We start from the raw sequence: 14,679 nt of genomic DNA on the forward strand, positions 1-14,679 counted from the left end.
GAAAATAAAATTAGGTAGAATATAAAACAAACTTCTGTACATCGGTATTTTTCTATGTATTAGGAAATGTACATATTCTAAGTTGCTTTTATCCTAATATTTTTCACTGTAGATTATCGGCACAATGGGAGAGAAATTCAGAGTTCAACATTATCAGTTCCAGAGCAAGTAATGTCATCAAACCATTGTTCACCATCAGGCTCACTACATCGAGGGGACAATATGGGCAGGACCCGTTCTCGGTCCCCCAGTGTTCCGCCCTCTCAAAGGTAGGGTTAAGCATGGGTGTAAGGACATCTGTTGCTGTCTTGGTGCAGATGTGAAAGGGTGAGATTAAGCTAATAAAATACAAAACATTTTATTTGACATGAATTCTGATTTTGCCAGCCACTTTGAAGGGCGTTTTCCTTCATAGACTATTTGAGCTCAAAGTAGAATCTATCAGTGCCTAAAGCAGAAAAGGCAATCTGCAGCAGGATTGTACTCCTCAGCAGGGATAAGCCTTCTTTAACAAACCATGAGCAATACACACAAACTTGTGGAGGAACTCAGCAGGTCAGGCAGCATCTATGGAATAAATAGTTGATGCATCAGCCCAAGATCCTTCATCAGGACTGGAAAGGAAGGAGGAAGAAGCCCACGTAAGGAGGTGGGGTGAAAAGAAGGAGTACAAACTGACAGGTGATAGGTGAAACCAGGTGAGTGGGAAGCTGTATGGATGGCAGAGGGGGGATGAAGTAAGAACCAACAGACTCACAAGTGAAGTCACCTTACCCGAATGGACTGTTTAGGGTGTTGATGTTTATCCCTGATGATTTAAACTACAAACGCAGTATATGCCCACACTAAGAATGTGTGTATTAGATTACTTGAAAAATTACCACAAGATTTCAAAGACAAATTTAAGTTTCCTTCCTTTCCCACTTGTATGGTCCAGGTCAGAGGACCTTCTGTGGTTTACATATGGAATAATGAAGACAGACATAACTATCACTACCTGAATTAAAGCTGGAAATTCATCCACGAGTATGTGGAGAGGCCACTGCTTTTTCTGTTTATTCATCTCATAGATGTTGCCTGGCCTGCTGAGGTCCACCAGCATTTTGTGTGCATCGCATGAGTATTCTCATTCCCTGTGCTCCACAGAATATTTCTTTAGGTGATATTTTATTTTTTAAAAATTATAGAGTATTTTATAATTTTATAGTAACACACACAGAATACTAGCGGAACTCAGCCAGTCAGGCAATATCTATGGAGAGGAATAAAGAATGGAGACCCTTCATCAGGTCTTGGCCAAAACGTCCACTCTTTCTTTATTCCCCATCTGCAGAATCTTTTGTATGTATAATTTTATAATGTATTTTAATAAAACTGACTTCAAAAACTAATATGATGGCAACCAAGAGATTTATTCAGCTGGTATGCAATTTAGGCTTGAGTGTACACGCTTCTTCTTAAATTAAGTAATTAATCCCTATCCCCCACCCCATATCACCAGCAGTTACCTCTGTAGTGCCATTGTGGCAACAGTCTTCGTCCTCCACCCATCGTGAAGATACATCTGAACATTTTTCAGTAGCAATCTAAGCAAGTGTTCAATACAGTTAAGTTATAACACAAGGCAAAATATTAGGCAAAGAAAATTCTACCACTGTGTCTTTTGACAAAACAAAAACCAGCAATGCTTTGGTGGTATTCGATTCAGAGAATCACCAGGCTGGGGTAACAGAAGGTCAAGGGGTTAGCTGAGGAGTTGTCAGTTTGGAAATGGTCAAGCAAGGCAAGAATGAGCAAGGTTTGGTGTGTGACAGCCAGGGAGAGAACCAAATAGATGCAGGATAAACAGCAGGTCAGAGGGATGCTAGGAAAAGAATGATAGTGTTGGAGGGAGAGAGGTAATGGGTGTGATTTCTAAGAAATACATGAAAAGCCATCAAGTTGGAAACACTTGAAGTCTCAGACCCCCTTATTTAAGTTGGGCCCCACTTAAAACACTCCAAAGTAGGCCTTGGACAATCATAATTTTTTTATGCAAGTGGTGTCAATGTATATATTGCTCAATATACAATCTTACTGTGGTTGAGCATATTATATGCACAACATACACAGAATAAAATCTATAAGCCAGAAGTTCTCTACCAGCACCCTGCAAACAATTGCATTTAGTAATTCAATTCTGAATGAATTTCAGACAAAGACTAAAATCCTAACCCTCCTAAGGTGATAATGAACCATGGTATCTTAGCTTTTTAGAAATCTGCTACTGTAGTTGGTTTGTGTTTTACAGAAGCTCAGAATTGGGTCCTCGAAGCAGCCGCTCTTCTCAACAGTACAACACCATCAGCAGAATGGACAGGCACAGGATAATGGATGACCACTTTTCTCCAGAGAGGTAATTAGATATTATAAGTTTTTTTTTGTTTACAGAGAAGTCTGGGATATATTTAATTAGTTTACTGCGTGATTGGACTGTTATTAGTTATGATTGAATGTGGGTAACTAATATTTATATTTAAGTCTCTTAAATATTCCCTAATCTTGTGATTTTTAGAGCTTTATATGTATGTTGTTGGTTCTGTATATTATCTTCACAATTAATCTTGTGTTGAGATTTGATAACAAGAATTTAAAAGAAAGCAAAGTTATCACATCACTGCTCATTTTGTAAATAACATGGTTTTTAGGATAGACAATTACGAAAATGTATTGCTAATGGATGTTTAAAATGAAGTCACATGTCTTGAAAAAGTTGGTAAAGAGTCTTCTGATCCAGAAAATTTCTTCAGCATTATATCTGCATTTGAGATTGTCACAGTGATGTATATTAAATGATTTTATCACTTGATTCTAAAATTGCTACTAATTCATAATATATACTTCAATTCTTAATCTGTCAATGTTTTTTTAATCTTGTAATTCTTGTTATCTTTTAACCCTGAAATATTTTAAAAATCTGTGTAACCCTGCAGACAATTGGGTGTTTGGTCTCCTTATCAGTCATGTCTTTATGTCAGAACAGAATGTTTTACATTATATCAAGGACAATTCTTAATTATTTAAGTCCTTTACTTCCAATGTGGAAGATGGGTAAATTTCATTTTCTCTTGAATACCAAGGGGGCCAGTGGTGGGGTGGAGGGGTGAGGCACACATTGTCATCAATCTTAAAGAGAAGTATTGTTAGCTGGTAATTACTTTATCAAATAAACTACTTGATGTTGGTAAACATATTGTCTGATGGTAAGTATGGTGATCATTTGGAATGAAGAAATTTTAATGCTGCTTGCTTTACTTGCTTGCAGATATCTTATCTGGGCCTTGGTCTTGTTTTTTATTCTTTTAAGTTTAATATTTTAAGGTTAAGTTTTAAGTTTTGTTTTGAAACATTCCCTTTCCATCTGCCACAAAACATAGCTGGTGTTTCTCTTGCTAAGGATTTTTTTCGATAGGTAAACCTATGTCAGCCTCCATTAAGTATCCTGTTCAGTAACACCCTGATAATGCCACATGATACGATGCATTGAAAGTCTAACTTGACTGAATTGCACTGTGGCAAGACTTGGTTTTATCAATGTGATTCTGGACCTGGTGAGGATCAAGTCTTAAGAAATACAACAAATGGAGGTACCATCAAATAAACCCATCCTCAGAAGCCCAACATAAATAGTGAGGCGATAACAAGTTTCTTTCCAAACCAAGGTCTTGTTTGCAAGACTGGCCCTAATTTGTATGTCTCTTGCTGTGGATCAAGTAAGTTGCTATTGGGGGCTTTGAAATTGCTCACATTTAATCTTGTATTAAAAAGAACTTCATAAAACAGGAATGTTATTATAGATTGTGTATTTTGTGAGCGAATCAAATGCATTGTTGTACAATATTTCTATTATATTTAAAAAGTTGATTTTACTAAGATGGTAGGATGTCTTCATTAGACATTTACTTTGCTACATTTAAGCTCCTCTTTTGATTTAAATTATACTCTACAGTCTTTACACACACTGTTCATCACCTTTCTCTCCATTTTCTCTCCTTTCCTGCTCACTGCTGCTGCTGACCTTTGTCCCCTTTCTTCAATTGCCATACATTTCTCTTTTCCATTTTCCCAATGCTGCAGTCAGTATCTTACCTTACCTCGGTCCAGACACAGGCATGTCATCGAGCATCATCACAAGGATTTCAGGTATACTGTAACATGGGTGTGTCAGTGTGTTTATAGTGAGTGTGACTATGCATGCCTATATATATGAACATTATGACAGGATGAGAACCAGGATAAAGTCAAACTTCAGACTTAAATCGAGTCTTTTCAATGGATCTTCCAGGTTTGAAATGGGGCTATCAGGTGAAAAAGGCTACCAAATACGATAGTCTGTACGCTACTCCAGGCTTGACCCTGGGTATTTGGTAGGCAACCCAATGGTTTTTGTAGAACATAGAACAGTACAGTCCAGGAACAGGCCCTTTAGCTCACAATGCTGTGCCGAACCAAATAAATTAATAATCAAATGGCTAACTAAACTAATCTCTCCTGCCTACACAGTGTCCATATTCTTCCATTTCCCTCACATCCACCTGCCTATCTAAATGTCTCTGAGAGTCTCTATTGTTTCTACCTCGACGACCACCGCAGGCAGTGCATCTCAGACACCTACCACTCTCTGTGTGAAAAAACTTGCCCCTTACATCTCCTTTGAAATTAGCTCCTCTCACTTAAATGCATTCCCTCCGGTATTAAACATTTCAACCCGAGGGAAAGTATTATGTCTGTCTATTCTATCAGATCTCCCCTGAGCCTCCACCGCTCCAGAAAAACAACCCAAGTTTGTCCAACCTCTTGTTATAGTACATGCCCGCTAAACCAGGTAGCATCCTGGTCACCTTGTTCTGCACCTTCTCCAAAACCTCAACATCCTTCCTATGATAAGATGACTCCACAACTGTGTGCAATAGTCTAGATGCAGCCTAACTATCTAGAGTTTTATAAAGCTGCAACGGAAGTTGCTGACTTTTGAACTCAATGTCTTGAGTAATAAAGACAAGCATTCCATATGTCTTCTTAACCACTCTAACAACCTGTTTACCTACTTTTAGGAAGTTATGAACATAGATTTGAAAATCCCTCTGCTCATCAACACTGTTAAGGGTTTTGCCCTTAATAGTGTACTGTCTCTACATTTGACCTACCAAGGTGCAACACTTCACATTTGGCCAAGTTAAACCCTATCTGCCATTTTCCAGCCCATATCTGCAACCGATCTATATTCTGCTATATTCTTTGCCAGTCTTCTACACTATCCACAAAACCACCCATCTTCATATCATCAGCAAATGTACTAACCACCCATCTACATTTCCATACAGATCATTTACATACATCACAAGCGGCGGAGGTTCCAGTAAAGATCCCTGCGGAATAGCATTAATCACAGACCTCCATCTAGAATAAGTTCCTTTGATCACTACCCTCTATCTTCTTTGGGTAAGCCAGTTCTGAATCCAAACAGCCAATTCACCATGGATCCCATGCATCTTATCATCTGGATGAGTCTTTTATGATGGACCTTGAAATCCATGTGGACCACATCCCCCCTCATCAATCACCCTCGTCCATTCATCAAAATACCCAATCAACTTAATAAAACAAGGCTTGCACTGCGCAAAGCCATGCTGATCCTCCCTAATTAAACTACGGGTTTCCAAGTGCTAATAAACCTTATCCCTAAGAATTCTCTCCAGTAATTTCCCTACCATAGACATGAGAATCACCAGTCTATAGTTTCCAGGATTATCCCTGGTTGCCTTCTTGAGTAATGGAACAATATTAGCTACTTGCCAGTCCTCTGGGACTTCATCTGTAGCTAGGGAGGATATGAAGATGTTGGTCGAGGCACCAGCAATCTCCTTTCTTGCATCTCTCAATAGCCTGGGGTTGATCCACAAAGAACACTAAGCAAAGTGCTTGATTAGAAATATAGTTAGTTAGCACTTAATAATGGATTAGTAATGAAAGTTTTAATTGGAGAACCAGTTACATCTCCGTCAAAGTACGGTTAACTATTGTGGATGATCTGAGGAAATTTAGAATGGTAACATCAACACATAGGGAGATGACCATATTATTTCTAATGAGGAACAGACCATTGGATCTGGTTAAATCAACTACAGTAGTTTGATATTCATGGCATCCAAAGTTTATATTTTGGAACACTAGAGCATCCAGTCATGTTGTTCATCCTTAATTAAGATTAGTCTTTCAATTTTTTACACTTTTGTTAATTTTGACGTAAGAGTCCATTATAGTTCTGTCAAGTGTGTGATTGAGGTTTCAGTTGAATTTTCTGCAAGCTTTTGTTTTCATTGTAGATAATTATTTAATTTTGAGAAACCATCAACATTGTAAGTAACAAATCCATCAAATGCTGAAAAGAAGAAAAAGGCATAGGCCGAGCTATGGTGTTAAATTAGGAATTAACTCGTGTTTTATTTCAGAGGTGGATGAATTTGCTTCAGTAATAAAGGACGAAGTTTTGTCCAAAAACATAAAACAAGATCACAGGTTGCTGGAGTGTTTATTCAAATCATGGTTAAATTCATCTCTATTGTGGCAAAGAGAACCATGAGACAGTTAGAGCATTCTGGGTGTTGTGACAGAAAAAAATTGTCTCTTGTTCTTTACGCTAGCTTTTCTCACTGCAACTCAACTTTTCACAAGAGCTGAAGTTGTACGAAAAGTCAACTTATGCAAATATGATTATTAACCTATTGTTTATTTCTTTCTGTTAATTCTACTTTCATATTGTGCTGGAATATGAAAGAGTGAAAATGGTTAGGGTAGTAAAATAACAACAATTGTCTAATAATAGATTAACAAACTAAATTAACAATTATATATACCAAGCTTGGATCAGGTTGGGTCAGGCCCGCCACCTGAAATCATCACATGGTTTTCCCATATCAGCAGTAATTTGATCCTGATGTAGAGGATCTATTCCTCTGACTCTTCTTGGGTTCAGCTTTTTGGTCTGGACTGTGATTATCTTCCAGTAGCAAACACTTTGGGGTGGGAAGTGTGTTGGTCACACTGGAGGTGCACCTGGCTGTCTTTGACAATCCATAAAGCAAGGGATGGAAGCTGTGAAGTCACCAAAATATTTCAACAGTCTTTAAAGATATCTAACACTCACAGGTATTTCAAAAACTTCTAAAATTGAACTGAATATTTTATAAAGTATTTTAAAAACATCATTATAAGGCAACTTTAAATTTGGGTAAACAATTTTAGAAATTAGTAGCTTACCATTCTATTTGCCTGCTAGGCATAGAATAGCAATCTCCATTGAAATCAATGGGTACTCAGATCTGAGAGACTATATTCCAATTCATTGCTGTAAAATCTCAGTTGGAGCAGACTTTACTGATGGTCAAATCGAACTAGCAGATTCAAATTTACAATTTTGTCAGTACTGGACAGTGTGTCATTGTGCATGAAGTGAAAGTGTGAAAATTAAAGCTGGTTAATAGCTGAATGTCATCAGCTTTGATCAGAGGCAATGGCAATAATAGGCATAACTGGATTTTTTGATAGCTCGAAACATCCACTGTTTATTTCCTCCATTGATGCTGCTGGTCTTGCTGAGTTCCTCCAGCATTATGTATGTGTAGTATTGGATTTTTTTCTTACATGGTATAAAAATATTCTTCTGCTTCTGTCATTTCACACAAAGCACAACCTTGTTTGTTTGGGTATACTTCATCGTGCTTAGTATTTCCCAAAGTCAGAATAATGATAGAAACTAGGTTGAAGTGCTGACATTTGAACTGAATCACCCAGCAATACAGGATTGTTTGATCAAACCTTCCTGAATAAGATTGTTTCAATTGATCTTAACAGAGAGGGGAAAACATGTATAAATATACACACTAGGAATAGGTCTTAATCATTTGACCTCACTCCACCGTCATGGCAAAACTCTCTGTGTCTTCAACTCTGTATTTTCAATCTGGCTATAATACACCCCCATCTGTAGCAAGAGTCTGTCCAGCTCTGCCTTAAAAATGGCTTGAATGAGAATAAATACTCCAAAGGTTCAGGGCCCTCAAAGAGAGAGAAAAAATCTACCCCACTTTTAAATGCACATTCTTTTGTTTTTAAATAGAAAACTAATTGTAGATTTCCCACAAGAGGAAGGATTCTATCCAGAATCCACAGATGTTGACATGTTTTAATCAAATTCACTCTTGACCAGTACAGTAGTATATTCCAGATGTGGTCCCTCCAATACCCAACATAGCTAAAATGTATCTCCACACTATATATTCAGTTATGCTAGCAATATACAATACGTGTTCTTTTAGTTTTCTTAATGGCATGATGATGCTGCTTATTAGCCTTTTGTAATTATGCAATTAGTGACTAGGACAACAAGATCCCTGTACATCTCACACCTCTGCAATCTCTTACCATTTTGATCATATGCTCCTTTTAATACGATCTTGTGGATAATTTCATATTTTTACCCATATTCTATTGCATTGGCCTGATCTTTTCCTTCTTAGGTTCTTTTTGTAGCCTTCCTTGATATTTCAGGGAACTTTCTTATCATTCCTTTGTGTTATTAACAGATTCAGCAACCATATCTTTAACACCATCATCATTGTGTCCATTGATAAGGCTGAGGCACCATCACCAACAGATATGACCCTGCTTTTAATTAGTGTTCTGATTCCAGCTGTCACTCATTCAGGATTTTTGATCTATGCTCATTGTATTTTTGCTTTCTGTCTCCTACACATTTCCTTCCCCCCACTGCAAACTTGCTCTGGAACACACATGTCCCATCAACGACAAAGTACTTACTAATAGAGGCATAGCATAATTCAACATGGAAACAGGCTATCCTATTGGCCTGCATTTGTCCCACAGTCTATCAACCCTTCCTATCCATATACCAGTCCAATTATCTTTTCAATGATGTTCATTGTAACTCCCTCAAACATTTCCTCTGGTATCTCCCTAAACTCTTGATAATTGCACTTTTTAAAACCTCCCACTTGCTAGACATCCCTTTGCCTGCATATGCTCTCACCCAATTAACCTCTGCAGGTTCCTCGCTATTGCCTCTAAAATTGGCCTGCTGCTTAAATAGAGGGCCAGTCTCCATAACTATTTTAAAACTAATAGAATATGATCACAGCCTGCCAAGTGCTCCCTGACTGATCATTTAGCCAGTGGCCTTAGCTCATTCCTTAAGAAGAGGTTCACTGCTGTACCTTCTCTAGTAGGACCCTCTATATTTAGATTATGGAAGCTTTTTTGGATATATTTAACACATGTCACCTCATCCCTGCACTTTGCACAAATATTAGGAAAGTTAAATTCTCCCACTGACTCTACCCTGATATTCTTGACTCCCTGAAGAAAATCCTCTCTAAGTGCTGCTGTAATGTCCTCCCCCTCCTCAACAAAGAGGCAACACCATCTTCTCTTCCCATACTCCTATTATGCCTATATCATCAACAGCCTGGGAAACTGTGCAGGCACTCCCACTCTTTCCTCAACTATGTTTCTTTTATGATTACAATATCTATTCCCCTGAACCAATCTATGCCTTGAGTTCATCTGAGTTACCTCATGCATTGATAAAGAAGGCTTAAACATGGCTTCTGGCCGTTCTGTCTACTAAATTTGTTCTCGGTGGTCACACGATTTGCCCTCAGCTTCTCAACTACCACATTTTCTGCTGAGAGACTAAAATTCCTGCCAATCTAGTTAAAACCCTTCTGAGCAGCACCAGCAAATCTTCCTCTCGGGAATTTGGTCTCCCTCCTTTTCTCATGCAGTACATATTCGGGGCTATTTTGTCTAATCGCACCTTGATCTATTTTATTTTTAGATTCCTTGCGATTCCCTGAGCCAAACCACCACACACACACCCCTAGTTACAATGATCAAGTAACCTACCAATGTGTGAATGTGAAAGGAAACTTGCTCAGTCACAGGGCAAATGTGTAAAACTCCACACAGACAGCACTGTAGGTCAGGTTAGAAGCCAGATTACCAGAACTTTGAAGCCGTTAACTTTTGTAGCTGTGTCACTATGCAAACCATTTGCGTGGTATTAGTAAATTATATTATTGGCTGAGTAATCTGTTTTTAAAGGCTCTGGGCGAGGAAAGAAATGAAAGTATGGGAAAATCTCTCTGTTTTGCACAGTCTTGCTTCTATCTGAATTGGGGTATATGGCTCAATTTTAGATTAAAGGAAAGATGCTGCCTCTGGTAATGTAAGGTTCTTTAGCATGGCACTGGAACATCAGATGGATCACATAATTCCATGGCCCACGCCTCCAGTGCAGCCATCTGGTGTTGTTAATGGGCCTAACAATCCTAATCCTGCTGCTACGATCAATAGTTCCAAAGGGAACTGCTGGTGTTTAACCAATTGCAGGAAAGGCAGATGATATGAACCATGTGTAGTCAGGAGACCAAGCCTGATCTTGGACACTGATCTGGAGAATATTAATCAGATCTAGCATGGGATTAGTATCCTTCCTCATTTCAATGAAGAAGGATAAACAGATAAGGTATTTATTGCTTAGTTTATTTTTTTTAAAAATACTTCGCTGAGTTTTAAATTATTTTTAAATTTTTTTAAACAGTGTTCATTGTCTTAATTACTTACAGCAATTTAAATGGTTATTGAATGCACCTGAATATCAGAGACATTAAAAAAACAGTTATAAAGCTTGTCAGCATTGACACATTAGATACCTCGCCTACATTTTGTCTCCTGGCAAAGGCTGTTGAGATGTTCTGGAACTTCCCCACCTTAGGCCAATTCGCCATTAAGGCTTCTCCGTGTCTTATCACAGTCCTCTGCATTCAACACAGATAAGTGATGGTAGGCAGGAACAGGGATGGCAGCTAATTAAAGCTGCTTTTCTTCAACCATTATAAAATATCGCAAAGTAGATCTTTGGAATCATCTGCTTAATGCAGAGCACTGCTGTAATATGTGTAACAGCCTTACAAAGATTGTTATCCTTATGTTAGTATTGTTCTCGTGATCTTCTGCATCAGTTTTGGTTTTGTTGATGGCAAAATGTTTTTATGTGGCTTATGGTGCAAATGCAGCTGTTATTGATAGAAGCAGCCTCTGTTATTAATTTATGAAACAATTATGTAATAATATGGAGGAAATGAACAAAATGCAAAAGAAAATCCTTTGAAAACTGAAACAAAACTTCATTTTAGAGGTCTGGATTCAGTTATTCAGAAGCAAATCTAAGAAAAGAATTAATATTTCTGAATAAACTTCTAAAGTTTTTCCATTGTGTAATTCTGTACAACCATTATAAGTAAGAATTTCCAATATTTCATACAATTGGATACTTTCTGTGCACCCGCTTTTTACCCTGTTGAGTGACAAGACGACTACTTCGATCTGATCAATGACTGTGTTGTGTTTTGAAGCTGCACGTAGAAGTCACGGTTGTCTTCTATGCACTGTTGACTACCAAGATAAAAATATGAATGGAGCGATTCGTATATGTTATTTCCCCTTTCACACCATTTTTTACATTCAATTAGACATTTTTACCTACACAAATTATAAAGTATCTTTTGAGGGTGTGCTGCTCACTTCCTTCTCTCAAACAGAGAGAAATTGAAAATAACCTGCATAACCTCAGAAGACAAACACACAGAGTTCATAAAATACCTACGTACCTTTCCAAACTGTGCTGTCCATTAAATACCTCTGCAATTAACTGCACATTATCCCCTATTAAGTTAACAGTTAAATTGCAAATTACCTTGTCAGCAATGCAGATTGTGCTGTCAAGTTAGTTTTGGGATGGCACCATGAGCTTAGGAAATTCTAAGGCTATGTCCTCACTACGCTGGATAATTTTGAAAACGAAGCTTTTTCTCTTCGTTTTGACCCTCCGTCCACAGTAAAGCGGCGTTTTCATTCCCCGAAAACGGAGATTTTCAGAAACAGTCTCCAGAGTGAATAAATCTGAAAACGCCTAATATCCATTGTAGTGTGTACGGGGTAAATGGAGAGATTTAAAAATGCTGTCATGGCAACACCACAACAACAATGCTTTTTCTGCTTCTGCTTGGTACTGCGCAAGCACTGCCGTACGGCTGTTATAACGCGCAGTCGGTGTGAACGGCGAGAGTTAAATTGTAAACTGAGCTTTTTTGACTATTTAAAAATGCTGTCATGACGTGCCGGAACAGATGGCCACAGTGCAGCATTTCGTTGTTTTCTTGAACGTAACCCCGCATATAACCTCACAATTTCAGAACAGATGGCAACGAGACTGAAGCCAGAATTAGAAATGTACTCACCAATTACTTTGACCCATAGCTTACTGAATAAATAAGTATACTCACTTTGCCCTGTTTTCTGTCCTTGCTTGTATGAAGGTGGTTTACCTATTTATGCAAGTACTTCTCTGACAATAGATGTGTAACAGCCTAATGTAACATTGTATGGATATAGAAGATAACATTGATGCAGACATGTTTTATACATTTAACAAGGCGCTTTATTAGTGCAACAGAGTTAGTCAGTTTTTCAATGTTCGTCGTCAGCGGGGTCATACTGTCTGTGAGCTCTCTGTCGGTTGCCTCCATACGCTCCAGTATTTGTTTTTTTTTAGTTGTAAGTCCTCCTGTGCGAGAGCCAAGAGCAATTCCTTTGAAGTTTTTCTACTCTGTAACTGGACAAACGCGCACTAAGTATACCGTTTCTTCTTCGCTTGTTTTCTGTGTGTCCTGTGCGTGCCCAGTAGGAGGAGATTCGCCCAAATATCCATGTTAGTGTGGACAGAGATATTTTGAAAAACGCTTTGTGTGTACGCCTGTCGTTTTTACTCGAAATCGGAGTTTTCAAGATTATCCGGCATAGTGTGGACGTAGCCTAAGGAGATAAGCAAAATAGATGGTAATTCAATACATCAAGAAAAAAATTATTTTGTTTCACTGCTGTGTGAACATTATGAGAAGTTACTTGCTCACATTGATGCAGAGAACAGGAGAGAACAAGAGAGTAGTTCAAACGTTAGTGTGATTCCTAAGATTTTGATTTTTATTGATTGGATGTGGGCATTGTTGGTAAGACCAGCATCACTTGTAAAGGCCACATTAAGGTAACTTCCTGAACCATTGTAATCCTTTAGTTAAGATTGCTTACAAATGCAGTTGGGAAAGAAAGTTCCAAGATTTAGATCTAGGGTGAATAAAAGAATCAAAGGTTGTATTGTATATTATTCAGAAGCTAGTGATATTCCTAAGTGACTGCTTCTCTTTTGGATGATAGATAGTATGGGTTTAAGAAATGCTACTTAAGTAGCCTTGGCAAGTAACTGGAGCACATATTAGATTTCCACTACTAATGCATCCTTATTTCTTGAAAAACATCCATAATCATATCATGGTCATCAACACTCTTATGGCTATCAATTCGCATTGACTGAACCACATGACTAAAAGGAATTAAATCATATGGTCTGGAGCAAAGACTTTTTGGATGCATAATGAGGTCAAATATTTCTATTTTAATATTGCAATTAACAAAATTACTCTTTTACTTTTAAGTTACTTGTGATCTTTCTTAGATTAATGCTATTCTCCCAATAATTTTTCCCAGTTATTCATTAGTTCCTGGATAGTAATAGTACTCTGGTAATCATTTGTTTATATATTGTGATGCACATATTCATTCTTAAAACAGGTTTTGTCCATGTAAACACATTCAGTATGTCCAATATTAGTATGTCCAACTGCCTTTAGGTTGAAGTTTACAAGAAGCAAATTGGTGAATGAAAGGTGAGCTGTTAGTATTCATTGCAAACGTGAATCCCTGAATTTGGATGCTTGCTGTGTTGTTGGCGGTGTGCTGAGAACCAATCAGTTAAGCAACAATTACACAAATTACTTCTATATCTTTCCTGATAATACATTTCCTCCCCTTTTTCCAAATAATTTTGACATCACCTAAAGGTATAAACTAATTAAAACAAGGACATTGAGCACCTGCAAGGTTATAATGCAAAGCATAGAATGCAAGATATGCCATAACTCAAGAGGCAGTTGCTTCCTTTATATAAAGAAATCTGGGGTTAATGGATAAAAAGTTAAAAAGCTGATTCTGCACTGGGAAGCCATGATGGCTTGGAAGTAGAATCAGAAAATTGTATGATTCATTGCACATTTATGGTATTCCCAGTTTTATAGTATGGTCATTGGAAACTTGGACTCATTATTCTAACAATGGATTGATGCTCACCTGTTAAGAAGCTGTTCAACCATATTGGACAGGTGACCTTTCATTCTGTTGGCCATTTCCACTATCCACATTATACTTCCACAGATGTAAAACAATGGAGTCATATCCTCGGCTAATCATGATTGGGGCTTCTTTCTTTGGATGTGTGGCATGGTATAGAGCTAATACTACATTAATGGCAGAACAGAGAATGTAAGATATGCTGTGATTCGAAAGGTATGTATATAAAGGAAGCTAGTGCCTCTTAAATTATTGCATACCTTGCACTCTATGCTTTGTATAGTCAAAATACCTCATTTACAAGTTTTATTCATCAGGTTCTCCCTGTTGTACTGTTCATTACAATTATATTTATTTTGTTCTTATTTTTAGCAGCAT

At 37.7% G+C, this 14,679-nt stretch overlaps 1 protein-coding gene across 23 annotated transcripts in view; it reads left to right on the forward strand.

Moving 5' to 3' along the window:
• The window catches only part of rims2a (regulating synaptic membrane exocytosis 2a), a 1,105,394-nt gene that overhangs the window by 758,129 nt on the left and 332,586 nt on the right, over nt 1-14,679 (forward strand). For 11 of the 23 annotated variants that reach the window (XM_072262764.1, XM_072262846.1, XM_072262723.1 and 8 more), the window contains 4 exons: nt 113-269; nt 2,128-2,133; nt 2,294-2,395; nt 7,126-7,141. In XM_072262764.1, coding sequence (XP_072118865.1) covers nt 113-269; nt 2,128-2,133; nt 2,294-2,395; nt 7,126-7,141 — 281 coding nt within the window. Of the gene's footprint in view, nt 1-112; nt 270-2,127; nt 2,134-2,290; nt 2,396-4,116; nt 4,183-7,125; nt 7,142-14,679 lie in introns of all 23 variants that reach the window. The other 12 variants (XM_072262773.1, XM_072262854.1, XM_072262836.1 and 9 more) reach the window with 5 other exon arrangements.

The sequence above is a fragment of the Mobula birostris genome, chromosome 1 (genome assembly GCF_030028105.1).
Source record: "Mobula birostris isolate sMobBir1 chromosome 1, sMobBir1.hap1, whole genome shotgun sequence".
In the NCBI taxonomy this organism is placed as follows: domain Eukaryota; kingdom Metazoa; phylum Chordata; class Chondrichthyes; order Myliobatiformes; family Myliobatidae; genus Mobula; species Mobula birostris.